The sequence below is a fragment of the Sapajus apella genome, unplaced genomic scaffold (genome assembly GCF_009761245.1).
Source record: "Sapajus apella isolate SASKATOON/1434 unplaced genomic scaffold, GSC_monkey_1.0 scaffold134, whole genome shotgun sequence".
Lineage (NCBI taxonomy): Eukaryota > Metazoa > Chordata > Mammalia > Primates > Cebidae > Sapajus > Sapajus apella.
In genome coordinates this window covers 2758617-2773191 of record NW_022437074.1, presented here as the reverse complement: position 1 = coordinate 2773191, position 14575 = coordinate 2758617, and the positions used below count along the sequence as shown (strand labels likewise).

Here is a 14575-nt window from a genome sequence, read left to right as displayed (position 1 = left end):
CCACAAATTCAAAAAACTCTTTAAAAGAATCTATACTTTATCAGCATTTAAGTGAAAAATAGAAATACTCATTTCAAAAAACATTATTTGTTCCACTTCAAACTTTTAATATGTGCATGAATTTCTTCCAGCCAGTTGGAATAAATATACAGTCCACAGCGCAATGGCTCTGCATTCTCTCAAGTCTTTCCCAGCCTTAATACTGTCATCTTATGTTCATCTGAAAGATTTTCAGAACCAGGGTGAAAAGGAAATCAGTGAGAAAGAGTGAAAAAAGAAAAAGGATGGATTCAAGAGAAAAAAATTTTAAGGTAAGAACTCAGCAAGAAAGTGGCTATAGGGAGGGAAGGAAAAGAAACAAAAGCAACCATGTGAAGTGCCATTAGCAGCAGTATAAGTCCAAGAGAAAAGAACCAGGATGATAGGAAACGATGATTCACTAAGCATCTACTATGTTCCTGGCATGGTGTTAAATGGTTTTAAAATGAAAACATACACATGATTTTAAAAATCAAAACAGTACAAAAAGCTACACAATAAAAAATTTCCCTCTCATCCTAGATTCTCAAGTGCCTAGACTCCCTCTCCAGAAGTAACAATTACTAAAAATTTCATCTGTACACTTTCAGAAATGTTTGCATTTGCCTTCATACTTAATTACCCCATGAACCTCTGAGACAGGAGGGATTATTTTATAAATTAAGAATCTGAGGCTTAAACATGCTGACAGCACCAAGGTCAAAGAGCCATGAAGGGACAGAACTGGGACTAGAATATGGACCCAACCATCCATGCACATACTAACTCTACACTCAGGAAGCTACAAAAACTCTGGTAGCTGGGTGTGGTGGCTCATGCCTATAATCCCAGAACTTTGGGAGGCCGAAGTGGGTGAATCGCTCATATCCAGGAGTTCAGGACTAGGCTGGGCAACATGCGGAAACCCTGTCTTCACAAAAAATACAAAATATTAGCTATGGATGGTGGCATGCACCATCCCTGCAGTTGAGGTTGTAGTGAGCCATGACTGCACCCTGTACTCCAGCCTGGGTGACAGAGTGAGACCCTGGTCTCAAACACAAAACAAAAAACACTCTAGAAGAGATGTTCAAAGTGTTTGTGATAATTAAAAAATATAACTCAAATAACCACTAGTCAAGGACTGGTTATATGGATCATAGCATATGTACACTGTGAAATACTATGTGGCCATTAAAACTAAGGTTAAAAAACATAAGATAAACCCAGATATACCATTCTGGAAAACCTCTAAGACAGCTTGTTGAAGTAAAAAAAAAAAACAGCTGCCAGAAAGAGAGAGTTAATATTTACCAGACATAGCGTTTCAGTTTGGGAAGATGAAAAAGTTCTGGAAAGGAAGGGTAGTGATGGTTGCACAGCAACATGAATGTACATAACGCCACAGAACTGTACACTTAAAAATGGTTAAAATAGTAAATCTTGTTTTGCATATTTTACCAAGGCTTTTTTAATATTAAAAAAAGCAGTTGCAGAACAGTATGACTATGATTCCATTTTTGTATAGAGAATGTATGTGTAAACATTCTTTGTAAATGTATGTTGTTTGTTATCTTGCTTTACCTTGCCTGCTATTCAGACATCCTGAAAGCCCTGGACTCCTGGTGTGCTGATGCTGAGTGCCCTGCCTCCCACACCAGGCACATGCTGCCAGCAGATGAACTACTGACTTGCACCTTTCTTCCTACCTCTCACGGAATGCACTCTTCAGCCCTTGCTTTATCTGAAGCTGCCCCACCCCACTGTTAAATGTCACTGCAGATTCATCAAGCTCCAAAACATGCTCCAATGTGAAAAAAAGATGCAGGAAAATGTCTCCCTTACTCATCCCTGCAGTAAGATCCAAAGTGGAAATGTCTGAGATTATCAAATAAAAGAGATGAGATTATATCAGGAAAAGAGAAAAGAAAACCTCCGTTGCTGAAGAATGCACAGTATATGGCAACAGGCAGTACAGCTCCTGCTTCTCAAGTGTCTTAATATTAAAGTTTTTTGGAAGACAATGTGGCAACAGTCCACCATATAATGTAGACAATATCCCTGTGGGTGGGAAACCACAGCTTAATGCGTAGTTATAACTATCAAATTGACAAAATGGTTTGAGATGTTTTTCCTTCAGTTTAAGTGCAAACCTAGGTAAGAATATGACCTATACTGAGGTTTATTTAAACGACTATCTGAAGAGCAAACACATTATTGAAAATAGAGGCTTTCGTAGTAAAGCTCTGCTCTCCCTATTAGTGATCTGCTATAGCTATGAAGTTTCTCTGACCCAGTGGAGGGGCTCCAAGGCCCCCCTCTCTAAGAGGAAAGGAAAGCCTACCTGCTGTACCCACATTTAGCAAAAGAAAGAACTGCCCAGGAGACAGGTCAAGGGGCTACAGTAAAGGGAAAGGGTGGGAATGATCAAATAAAATCAAGACAGCACAATCCTGATGGACAGTTTTCTCTAAGCCTGCAAGTAACAGAACCACCAGAGCTGAAATTATCTTTTCTACCACCAAACTTTCCTTAGTTTTCTTAAAAATCATGGGTTCAATTTTTCCCCCATACAAACAGGCACAGAGCACTGAAAAGGTATGAAGACACTCAGGCCCATGGCATTTTCTCTTTTTATAATGCCACTGGCCATCTTCTTACCAGGGGAAAAAAATCCTGAAAGGTAGAAAGTTGCTTCTTCCATAATGGTTCCTTAAGTTTTAGTTATTGTGCCCTACTAAAACTCCCCAAAACTAAAAAGCACACACTATCACAAGCATTCAAGAACAATTTTAAGAGAATCTTTGTATTTGTTCCTTTTTAAATATCCCCAATACCTGCATATATCCCTTATCACTTAGGATTATGTCTTTAACAGTGGCTCTTAAAGTATGACCTTGAGCCTCTGAGAGTCTCCAAGACCTTTTAAAGGGGTCTGAGAGATCAAAACTATTTTCATCATACTAAGACATTCCTAAGAAGAAGTCACTGCAGCATTGTGCACTGTGTTCACACAGGTAGTGCAAAAACAACAGTCAGTACAACTGCTTGTCACTCGCACTAATGAGGGCAGTAGTAGTGGCCCTGAATTCTTTTCCTCCATGAACTCACAGGAAAATAATGCCAATTTCACTTTTAAATGTCCTTGATGAAATGGTACAGTCACTCTGGAAAAATCTATCAGTTTCTTAAAAAGCTAAACACGCAGGCTGGGCGTAGTGGCTCACGCCTGTAATCCCAGCACTTTGGGATGCCAAGGTGGGCGGATCACAAGGTCAAGAGATTGAGACCAGCCTGGCCAACATGGTGAAACCCCATCTCTACCAAAAAATACAAAAATTAACTGGGTGTGGTGGTGCGCGCCTGTAGTCCCAGCTACTCGGGAGGCTGAGGGAGGAAAACTGCTTGATCCCAGGAGGCAGAGGTTGCAGTGAGCCAAGATCGCGCCACTGCACTCTAGCCTGGCGCCTAGTGACAGAGTGAGACTCTGTCTCAAAAAAAAAAAAAAAAAAGCTAAACATGCAATTTCTGTACAATCTGGCAACTGCACACTCTTGGACATTTATCTCAGAAAAGGAAAACTTATGTTCACATAAAACCTGTGTAGGCCGGGCACAGTGGCTCTAAAATTCCAGTACTTTGGGAAGCTGAGGTAGGCAGATCACTTAAACCCAGGAGTTGAGACTAGCCTGGACAACATGGTGAAACCCTGTCTCTACCAAAAAGATACAGAAATTATCCAAGCATGATGGCGTGTGCCTGTAGTTCTAGCTACTTGGGGGACAGAGGTCAAAGGATTGCTTCAGCCTGGGAGGTTGAGGCTGCAGTAAGGTGTGATCATGCCACTGCACTCCACTCCAGCCTAGGTGACAGAACAAGACACTATCTCAAAAACAGCAACAAAACACCTGTCTATATGTTCATAGTAGCTTTCTTAATAGCCCCAAACTGTAACAGCCTGAATGTTCTTCAACATGTGAACAGTTAAAGTGCTGTACATCCATACCATGGAGCACTACTTAGCACAAAAAGGAACCAACTATGACGTACACAACAAATAGTTGTATCTGCACTTATGAGAGATATGAGGTACTAGCAGTAGTCAAAGTCAGAGACAGAAAGTAGGAGGGTGGCTGCCAGGGGCTGGTGGGAGGAAAGGAATGGGGAGTTATTGTTTAATAGGTACAGTTTCAGTTTTGTAAGACAAAGATTTCTGCACATGTATGATGATGATGGATGCACAACAATTTGAATGAACTTAATACCTTCCCTCCAAAAAGTAAATTACTAATGGAAAGTTCAGAATGGGAAGCGGATGAGATGGGGAGAGACGCTGCATCAAAAAGAGGTTTGAAGGTCTTAAAAGGAAACTATTATCTCCTTTACTTACACTACATATCCATTATTCTTAATATCTCACATACACTTTAAATTTTATATCAACTTACTAGTCAATACTTTAAGAAAAAAAGTCTATGATGAAGAAGTACAAATTATTAATGTTATTAAGTCTTGAGCTTTGACTCTTCTTTTTTGTTACTTGTGACCACATGGCAGGTGTGTACTTCTATAATTGACCGATGAGCTGAATTACTTCTTTGTTTCATGAAATATCACTTCTACTGGAAAGAACAACTGACAAACTACAGTTATTTAAACCTGCATTGCCAGATATTTCCTTGAAACTGAAGAGTCTGTCACTTTGAGAAAAACAACTGACTATATTTTGTTTCCAATGATAAAAAGCAAGCTTTCAATTGAAAATTGCGATTTTGGAAAACTTGTAAGCACTATCTTGTATCTGATGGCTTTCAGCAGAGACTTTCCTAATTAAATCAATAGTGATGCTAACGAATGTTATTCGGTACTATTAATGAAATGCGTCAGCTTGGGATCTGCCTAACTCAGTGAGCCAATATTTTCCAAATGACAAATATATGGTGTTACAATGGGTAACAAGTCCATTCAAACTGCAAGACAGACCAAGGAATTTTAACGTTAACTGTGTGCAGAGGTCAGTGACAGTAGCTTCAGATCCTTTCAAACTGCAAGACAGACCAAGAAATTTTAACGTAACTGTGTGAAAAGTCCACAGATAGCAGCTTCAGATTCCATGTCCAAACGAGTCTTTCAGAAACTTTCACTTAACGTAGTTCTGGTGTAGTAATAACACCCACAATTATCTGCAAAAGCTACTAAGAGAGCCCTCCCTTTTCCAACAGCACATCTGTGTTAAGATCAGATTTTCTTCCTATGAAAATATATAGCAACAGACTGAACGCAAAGCAGATGGGAGAACTTAAGTAGCAGTTGTCTCCACTAGGTCAGACGACTCAAAGAGATTCCCAAACTGTAAAGGATGCCACTATTCCCACGAACTTTTTTGTTTTGGCAAAATCCTATGTTGCATAAAAATGTGGTATGTATGTTAACACACCACGGATTTATTCAATGAGTTAACAGTAACTTCAGTGTCTCGGTTTTCCTTCCTACTACAGTTTGTGAAGACAGCCACCCTTCCGGGTCCTCTAGTTTCAAGAGAGGTCCGGAGACCAAAACGTCTGCGACCCGCTGATCCCTACCGCTAGAACATAAATGATTAGCTCGGCAAATACTGATTTGCAGTCAGGAACCCTCGGAGCAGCGAGGCGGCGTCAGCGCCTGTACCACCACGAACACTCGGGTGTGAATAGCAGCCGTCTCCTCCCCGGGCACGCGCGCAGCCACGCCGCCACTCGAGCGCTGTGGAGGTGGGGGGCCAGGCTCCCTGCAGCCCCAGGGAGGCCGCGGAGAAAGCCCGGCCGCCCGCCCGCCCGCCCGCGTCAGGCCCGGCCCGAAGGCCAGCCGGGAACAGCAGGGCTTACGTGGCGGCCACCGCGCGGCGCGGCCAGTACCTGTGGGTCATCGCGGCCGCCACGCCCAGCATCTCTCCGCTTTCAGTCGCCGCAGTCTCTCAGCCCCTCGCCTCCCGGCGCCGCTCCAGCCGCGTTCTAGTCCCTCGCCGCCTTGGCCGGCTACTGGCGAGCCCGGAGCAGGAAGAGGAGGAGGTCCAGGGGCGGGCCGCGCGGGGCCGCGCGAGCTGGAGGACGGCCAGCTGCGCCGCGCGGGAAGGCGGTGAGGGGCGGGTGCGGCAGGGCAGTGAGGGGCGGAGACTGGCGGAGCGGGCGCAGAAGGGCGGGGACTGGCATGTGGGCGGGGCGTGATGGGGCGGGGACGCGTCGGGCGCGCATCGGGCCCGCCCCGATGTCCGCGTCCCACGCCCCAGGCTCGGCTGGGAGGCTGGCGCAAGGGTCGCTAGTGGTGGGGGTGGGGGTGGGGGTGGGGACTCCTTGGGAGCCCTCGTAATGCCCTGGCGGCTCGGGGGTCGAATTCCCTACACATGGATGGCGGTGACGGGCGCAGGGAGCGGGTCCGGCTCTCTTTGCCTCGAGGCTCCTCTGGTTCCACCAGCGTCGCTGCGCGGCCCTGGCAGCGGCCTCCGTCCCGGTGGTGGGAGCGCCACAGGGTTCCGCCGGGTCCTGGTGACGGCGCCTAAGGGGACTCCGTGCGAAGGCTCTGTCTGGCTGGCCGGCCTTCTGGGAGGGCCTGGTCTGCACTAGCCATCGCTGAGTCCCTGAGCTCCGCGCGGAGCCTGCAGGGTTTGTTAACTTGTGAGTTAAGAAAAGTTTACCTTTCCTGGAGAGATTCCAGTCTTGCCTGTGCATCCTTTTCTTCCTTGCTAGCTCTTACTGTCTTCGCCCATTCCATCTATCAAAACTTGAAATCTGCAAAGGATCTAATAGGTAAGACAGGTGATTCATCCTGAGGATAAATGATCTCTGTCAGGGTATCTGATACTGTAACTATACCTACTCTCTAGCAATAGAATGAAAATTTTGGTCTCTTGCCAGGCGAGGCATGTGGGAGAAAAACACTGGATCTATTTGATGTCCTTACATCAAAGTAAATTCCAAACGAGGCAAATAGTTAAATGTTAAAAAAAAAAAAAAAAAAAAGAAGATATAAAAATACCAGAAGAAAACAAAGGAAAAAAGCAAAACAAAACTAAAGTTGGAGTGGCGACTTTATAAATAGCATATAAACCATACAAATAAAAATTGATAAATGTAGGCCGACCAAGGTGGCTCACGCCTGTAATCCCAACACTTTGAGAGGCTGAGGTGGGTGGATCACCTGAGGTCAGGAGTTCGAGACCAGCCTGACCAAAATGGTGAAATCCCATCTCTACTAAAAATACAAAAATTTTGTTGGGTGCAGTGGCGGGTGCCTGTAATCCCAACTACTTGGGAGACAGTGGCAGGAGAATTGCTTGAACCCCGGAGGTGGAGGTTGCAGTGAGCTGAGATCACCCATTGTGCTCCAGCCTGGGGGACACACCAAGATTCTGTCTCAAAAAAAAAAAAAATTGATAAATAATAACTACACAGAAATCTAAATTTTCTGCATAGCAAATAAATATAACAAACTCAACCAAGAAAAATATTTGTAAGATGCATGACAAAAAGTTCTAATTATTAAAAAAATAAATAAGTACAAAAATGTTCAATTCAGAGAAAAACAGGTTTTCACAGAAAAATACAAATGATTTTTTAAAGCACAAGAAGGTATTTAATAATCATAAAATAAAAAATACAACTTCACAAATGCAGATGAAAAGTTTGACTATATACTGTTTTGATGAGGATAGGGGAAACCCTTCCCCCCACCCCTGCCCCTGGAGGTCTCCCTATGTTGCCCACACTGATCTTGAACTCTTGCACTTAAACTATCCTTTTGAGTAGCAGGGTTTACAAGCGCATGCCAGCATGCCTGGCTAATTTATTGTTGATGGGAGTATAAATCCATACAAGTTTTGTAAAGGACAAGTGGGCAATAGCTATCAATGTAAAATTCAGCTCTACTTTGGCCCAGGAAATTCATATTTTGGAATTTATCTTACAGGTGTATTCTTATATATACACCAAAAGAATGTACAAATTTGGTTGAGTGCAGTGGCTCACACCTATAATCCCAGCACTTTTGGAGGTTGAAGCAGGAGGATTGCTTGAGGTTAGGAGTTTGAGACCAGCCTGGGAAGCAAAGAGAGACCCCTGTCTCTACAAAAACAAAAAAATTTTAAATTAGCTGCACATGGCAGCCTGCACCTGTAGTTCCAGTCAGCTATAATTGCACCACTGCACTGCAGCCTGGGTGACAGAGTGAGATCCTGATTATAAAAAAAAAAAAAAAAAAAAAAAAAAAGCAAATTTTAAAGATCCCTAGGGAACTATTTGTAGACTAAATGATATAACTGAAATTCACTTTAAAAAAAAATGTAGGGGTGGGGAATGTGGGTAGAATTATCAGTGAAAGAAGGTTGGCCATAAGTTGATAACTTGAAACTACCTCATAGATGCATGGTATTCTCTATATTAGCTTGTCTAGTTTAGTGTGTATGTGAAAATTTCTATAATAAAGTTTTTAAAAATTGAAAACAGAAGAATATAGAAGAAGCACCATTGCAGATTTGTTTTTAGAACAACTGAGAAAGTTTATTTATCCAGGACATTGTTTAAGTAGATTATGGTTTCTACCTAGAATACTCTGCAGCTGTTAAATAACAATGGTCAACAAGTATATGAAAAATGCTCAACATCACTAATCATTAGGGAAATGCAAATTAAAAGCACAGTGAGATACACCTCCTACCCATTCGGATGGCTACTATCAAAAAAACAAAATATTGTTAGCAAAGGTGTGGAGAAATTGGAATCCTTGTGCACTGTTGGAGGGAATGTAGAATGGTGCAGCTCCTGTGGAAAACAGTATGGCAGTTCTTTAAAAAATTAAAGATACAGTTGCCATATGATCTAGCAATTTCATGCCTGGATATATATCCCAAAGAAGTGAAGGCAAGGTCTTGAAGAGATTTTTGCACATACATATTCGTATTAGCATTTTCACAATAGCTAAAAGGTGGAAACCACCCAAATGTCCAGAAATGGATAAATAGAATGTGGTACATTCATACAATGGAATATTTATTTATAATCCCTTAGAAAGGAAGGACATTCTGGCCAGGTGCTGTTGCTCATGCCTGTAATCCCAGCACTTTTGGAGGCCGAGGCAGGCAGATCACCTGTGGTCAGGAGTTTGAGACCAGCCTGGCCAACATGGTAAAATCCCATCTCCTCTAAAATTACAAAAATAGCTGGGCGTGGTGGTGGGCACCTGTAATCCCAGCTACTTGCAAGGCTGAGGCAGGAAAATCGCTTGAACCCAGGAGATGGAGGTTGCAGTGACCCAAGTTCATGCCATTGCGCTCCAGTGTGGGTGACAAGATAAAGACTCTATCTCAAAAAAAAAAAAAAAAAAAAGAAAAAAAAAAAAAAAAGGAAAGAAACTCTGACCCATGCTACAACATGGATGACCCTTGAGAACATTATACTTAGTGAAAAAAGCAAATCATAAAAAGTACAAATATGTACGATCTCACTAATGTGAAATACCTAGAATAATGAAATTCCAAGAAAGTAGAATTGGTGTTGTCAAGGGTATAGATTGGGGAGTAGAGAGTTACTGTTTAATGGGGACAGAGTTTCAGTTTTGCAAGAGAAAAAATTCTGGAGATGGATGGTGGTGATGGTTGCACAGCAATGTGAATGTACTTCATGCTACAGAACTGTGCATTTAAAAACTGTTAAGATAATACATCTTAATTAAAAAAATAAAAGGAATCTGAGTGGGTGTATGGGTGAAAAGATGGTGGCATAGTCTTGGAACAAGTAGCCAAAAGAATGGACATAAAGTTGAAAGAAGCAAGGTCATTAGGAGCCAGGTCATTAGGATCCTGAATGTTAAGGGATGCCAGATTTTCTATGAAAAAAAAATATTGATAAGAATGTATAGGGTAGATATGGATGTTTTTAAACAGAAACTTAATGAAGAGCATTGTTAATGAAAGTGTTTATGTGTATGTGGTTTGAGAGAAGGAACTCAGGTGCCACGGAGAGAAGTTAGGAGTCAATTTTAATAATTTAGTGAGTGATGTTCATAAAAATAGAGGGAGAGTGTAGAGAACACTTTTTGGGGTGTCTACCCAGCTCCTCCTGTCTGTGGGAACTGCACATGTTTGTACAGTGGACCCCACCCTTCTGGTTGGAGGTAATTAGACCAGAGAAGGGCACTCAAGTCTGCAGGGCCAGACTGCCTACTTAGGGAGAAGCTAAGTAGAAGTTTTTAGAATTGAAGCTAAGAAGTTTCAGTCTCACTCTGGGTTGGGCTCGTCAGTGGAGATGCAAACACTTAAGAGCTATGGAGAAGTCCTTTTCTACTGTGTGAAGTCAGTAGTTGAGAATGCATGCCCATGGAGAAATATAAATAAATATAGATCAAAACAAATGCAAAGAAATGATAAAAGTGTAAGCATAAACTAATATAATCATATTTTAAAGCCAACATGAAAAGAAAATTGAAGTCCCTATAATCCTGCCTCCCAGATAGAGTTGGTGATCCTGCACTTTTAGTGTTATTTTCTGTCAATTATAGTTATATATTTCCCAATGTAATACATATATTATTTCTTATAAGATATGAAAATTTTTAAGCACATAGAAATTTAAAGGAAATATGCTCATCTATGAATATTGTAAAGCTACCATCTAGATTTAGTAATTAATATTGCAGTGTTTAATTTTTTTCACTGTAGTTTGAAGTAAATTACTTTAAACTCTTCATCCCTAGATACTTTAGAATGCTTCTTGTTTGTTTGTTTTGATGAAGTCTTGCTCTGTCGCCAGGCTGTAGTGCAGTGGTATAATCTCGGCTCACCACAACCTCTGCCTCCTGGCTTCAAGCAATTTTCCTGCCTCAGCCTCCTGAGTAGCTGAGATTACAGGCATACGCCACCACGCCTGGCTAATTTTTTTGTATTTTTAGTAGAGTTGGGGCTTCACCATGTTGGCCAGACTGGTCTCGAACTCCTAAGCTCAGGCAATCCGCCTGCCTTGGCCTCCCAAAGTGCTGGAATTACAGGTGTGCCTGGCTGGAATGCGTCTTTTTAAAAGAAGGAATTCTTTTACAATATAATCACCCAATTTTCATACCTAACGCAATTAATAGTGCTTTTTTTTTGAGACAGAGTCTTACTTTGTTACCCAACGTGGAGTGCAATGGCACAATCTTAACCTTGCCTCCCTGGTTCAAGTGATTCTCCTGCCTCAGCTTCCTGAGTAGCTGGACTACAGGTGTGTGCTACCACACCCAGCTAATTTTTGTATTTTTAGTAGAGACAGGGTTTCACCATGTTGGCCATGATGGTCTAGGGTTGGCAAAATGTTAAGAGAAATATTAGGGAAAAGTTACAAGATACAGTCTCAAGCCTTTTGGAAGGCCAAAAGGTTTTTAATAATGGGACAGGCTGAAGACAGCCAGTTCTTACTTTAGGGTATTAGATCATAGGGCAAATATTAGGGATAATAGAAGCTTCTCCAGTTAAGTCTGTTTACCCCATATATTCCTTTGTCTCTACTCTAACTAGTTTGTTTACTCATGTAAACTTTGTGCTGTATGGTCCTCTCGAGGGGAGGGGAGGTCGAAGGGGGATTACCAGTTAATGGTGTTTGTTCTGGGCCCAGACCAGAGCTTTTATCATTTGTATAACCACTCTTTTAACCATGTTAATTATCCACAAGTGTGTTGACTTAGAACCTCTGTTATTAAATCCATACTGACTAAATGTGAGGAGGAACAGCTAGTAAGGTCAGGTAGCTGCAATCGCCTTTTGAGAGCAGCTGATGACCTTGCTAGCCCACTTGATCACTGTACTTGGTGTGTGTGTGTACTTTATTCATCACAGAGTTAGGGTTTACAGGACAGACCCCCATAGGTGGTGATCAACATGATGTCTCAGGTCTAGATGTCCTGACCTTGTGATCTGCCCTCCTTAGCCTCCCAAAGTGCTGGAAATTCAGGTGTGAGTCACTGCGTCTAGCTGTAACAGTGATTTCTAAATGTTGTCTAATAATCAGACTACATTCACATTTCCCTTTTTGACCCAAAAAATGTCTTTGAGAGCTATTTTGTTTAAATAGCATTCTAATAAAGGAGCATAGGTTGCATTTCATTGTTTGTCTCTAAGCTTTATACAAATCAAGTGTAGTACCTGGCCCCCATTCTTTTTTCTTGACTTTAAACTTATTGGAGAGACATAGCCACTTGACTTATAGAAGTTAGGTCAATTGTCTCACTTTCTGTATTTATCTGATTGTTTCCTCATGGTGTTTTCTAACAATTTTTTTTTTATTTCCAGTAAAGCAGAATTTTAGGCTTAAATAAAATTACATTAAACATGTTGGGCAATAATTCTTCACAGTTGATGCCATTTTCTTTCTTTCTTTCTTTCTTTCTTTCTTTCTTTCTTTCTTTCTTTCTTTCTTTCTTTTATTTCTTTCTTTCTTCTTTCTTTCTTTCTTTCTTTCTTTCCTTTCTTTCTTTCTTTCCTTTCTTTCTTTCTTTTCTTTCTTTCCTTCCTCTTCCTTCCTTCCTTCCTTCCTTCCTTCCTTCCTTTCTTTCTTTCTCTTTCTTTCTTCTTTCTTTCTTTCTTTCTTCTTTCTTTCCTTTTTCAGAGAGAGTTTCCTCTTGTTGCCCAGGCTGGAGTGGGCACAATCTCGGCTCACTGCAACCTCTGCCTCCCGGGTTCAAGTGATTCTTCTGCCTCAGCCTCCCAAGTAGCTGAGATTACATATGCTCACCACTACACCCAGCTAATTTTTGTAATTTTAGTAGAGATAGGATTTCACCATGTTGGCCAGGCTGGTCTCAAACACTTGGCCTCAGGTGATCCACCTACCTTGGCCTCTGAAAGTGCTGGGATTATAGGTGTGAGCCACCATACCTGGCCTGATGCCATTTTCTTCACATAATATCCAGTTTACCCATTATTAGAAATTATTTTTTTTAATTATTATTATTATTTTTTTATTCTTTGCTAACTAGAATAACCAGTGTACATTTTTAGAGATCCTAAGATCATAGGGTTAAGGTAACTATCTGTTTATCCTCTTGCCACTAGAAAGTATTCTATGGGTTGATATGTTAAGATCTTTGACAGCTTTCCCTTAATGGTTTTAGCATGCAGTAATGATTCTTTCTTGAATCGATTAATTAGAAGCTGCGAAATGGTGATTAAATTCTCTTCTTTTTTCTACATTTATTAACTGTCATTCTTACCTCTAAAGAACTTTCCCATATCTACTGGGGTTATCTTGTATCTAAAACTTAGTTCCACTGCAGATAAAGAATAAATTATTGTTTATTTACCTTTAATTACCAATTTTATAATAAGAAATTGAATAATAGTCACTCCTAGCGGTGACAAATAAGATGTTTTGTTTTCATCTTTGTTGACTATGATTATGGACTCAAGAATTTTTATGTTTTAAATGTGTTCTAGTCAATTATGGTTCATTACTCTTATTGATGCTCAAACTGTCAAAATGTTCCAGAGTTAGCCAAGGGGAGTCCTTTCTGCTGGCTCCTGGGACCTTTTCATATGACTCCATTAGTCTTTTAAATGACTTTATTAGTCTTTTGGAGTTTTACTATAACTTCATTAGTCCTGGTTCACTTTGTACATCCCTTACCCCAGGCCTGAAATAAGCATCTGTGAGGCCTGATTCCTTTTACTGTGGAATTATGTTTACACATTTATGACTGTTATGTCTTCTTATTGAATTGACCCTTTAATAATTATGTAATATCTTTTATTCATGGTAATCATCTTTGTTTGAAGTCTACTTTGATATTAATATAGATACTCTAATTTTCTTTTTCTTTTGCTTATTTTTTTAGATACAGGGTCTCATTCTGTTGCCCAGGCTGGAGTGCAGTGGTACAATCATAGCTTGCTATAACCTCAAATCCTGGGCTCAAGTGATTCTCCCACCTCAACCTTCTGAGCAGCTAGGGTATATTATACCATGCATGCCACCATGCTGGGCTATTTAAACAATTTTTTCATTTGTAGAGATGGGATCTCACTCTGCTGCCCAGGCTGGTCTGGAACTCCTAGCCTCAGGAAATCTTCCTGCCTTGGCCTCCCAAAAGTGCTAGAATTACAGGTGTAAGCCACCACACCCAGCATAATTTTCTTTGATTACTATTTGCATTTTTCCATTCTTTTCATTTTAATCAATTAGTGTATATTGAAAGTTATTTTCTGGCCGGGCGCGGTGGCTCACGCCTGTAATCCCAGCACTTTGGGAGGCCGAGGCGGGTGGATCACGAGGTCAAGAGATCGAGACCATCCTAGTCAACATGGTGAAACCCCGCCTCCACTAAAACTACAAAAAATTAGCTGGGCATGGTGGCACGTGCCTGTAATCCCAGCTACTTAGGAGGCTGAGGCAGGAGAATTGCCTGAACCCAGGAGGCGGAGGTTGCGGTGAGCCGAGATTGCGCCATTGCACTCCAGTCTGGGTAACAGGAGCAAAACTCCGTCTCAAAAAAAAAAAAAAAAAAAAAAAAAAAAAAAAAAAAAAAAAAAAAAAGAAAGTTATTTTCTTATAAATAGCATGTA

General features: G+C 41.2%; 1 protein-coding gene across 2 annotated transcripts in view; it reads right to left on the bottom strand.

Moving 5' to 3' along the window:
* The window catches only part of LIMS1 (LIM zinc finger domain containing 1), a 137322-nt gene extending 131172 nt beyond the window's left edge, over positions 1-6150 (bottom strand). For both annotated transcript variants that reach the window (XM_032263015.1, XM_032263016.1), the window contains exon 1: positions 5913-6150. In XM_032263015.1, coding sequence (XP_032118906.1) covers positions 5913-5944 — 32 coding nt within the window. In that variant the 5' untranslated portion in view covers positions 5945-6150. The remainder of the gene's footprint in view (positions 1-5912) is intronic.
* Between the last annotated feature and the right edge of the window lie 8425 nt (positions 6151-14575).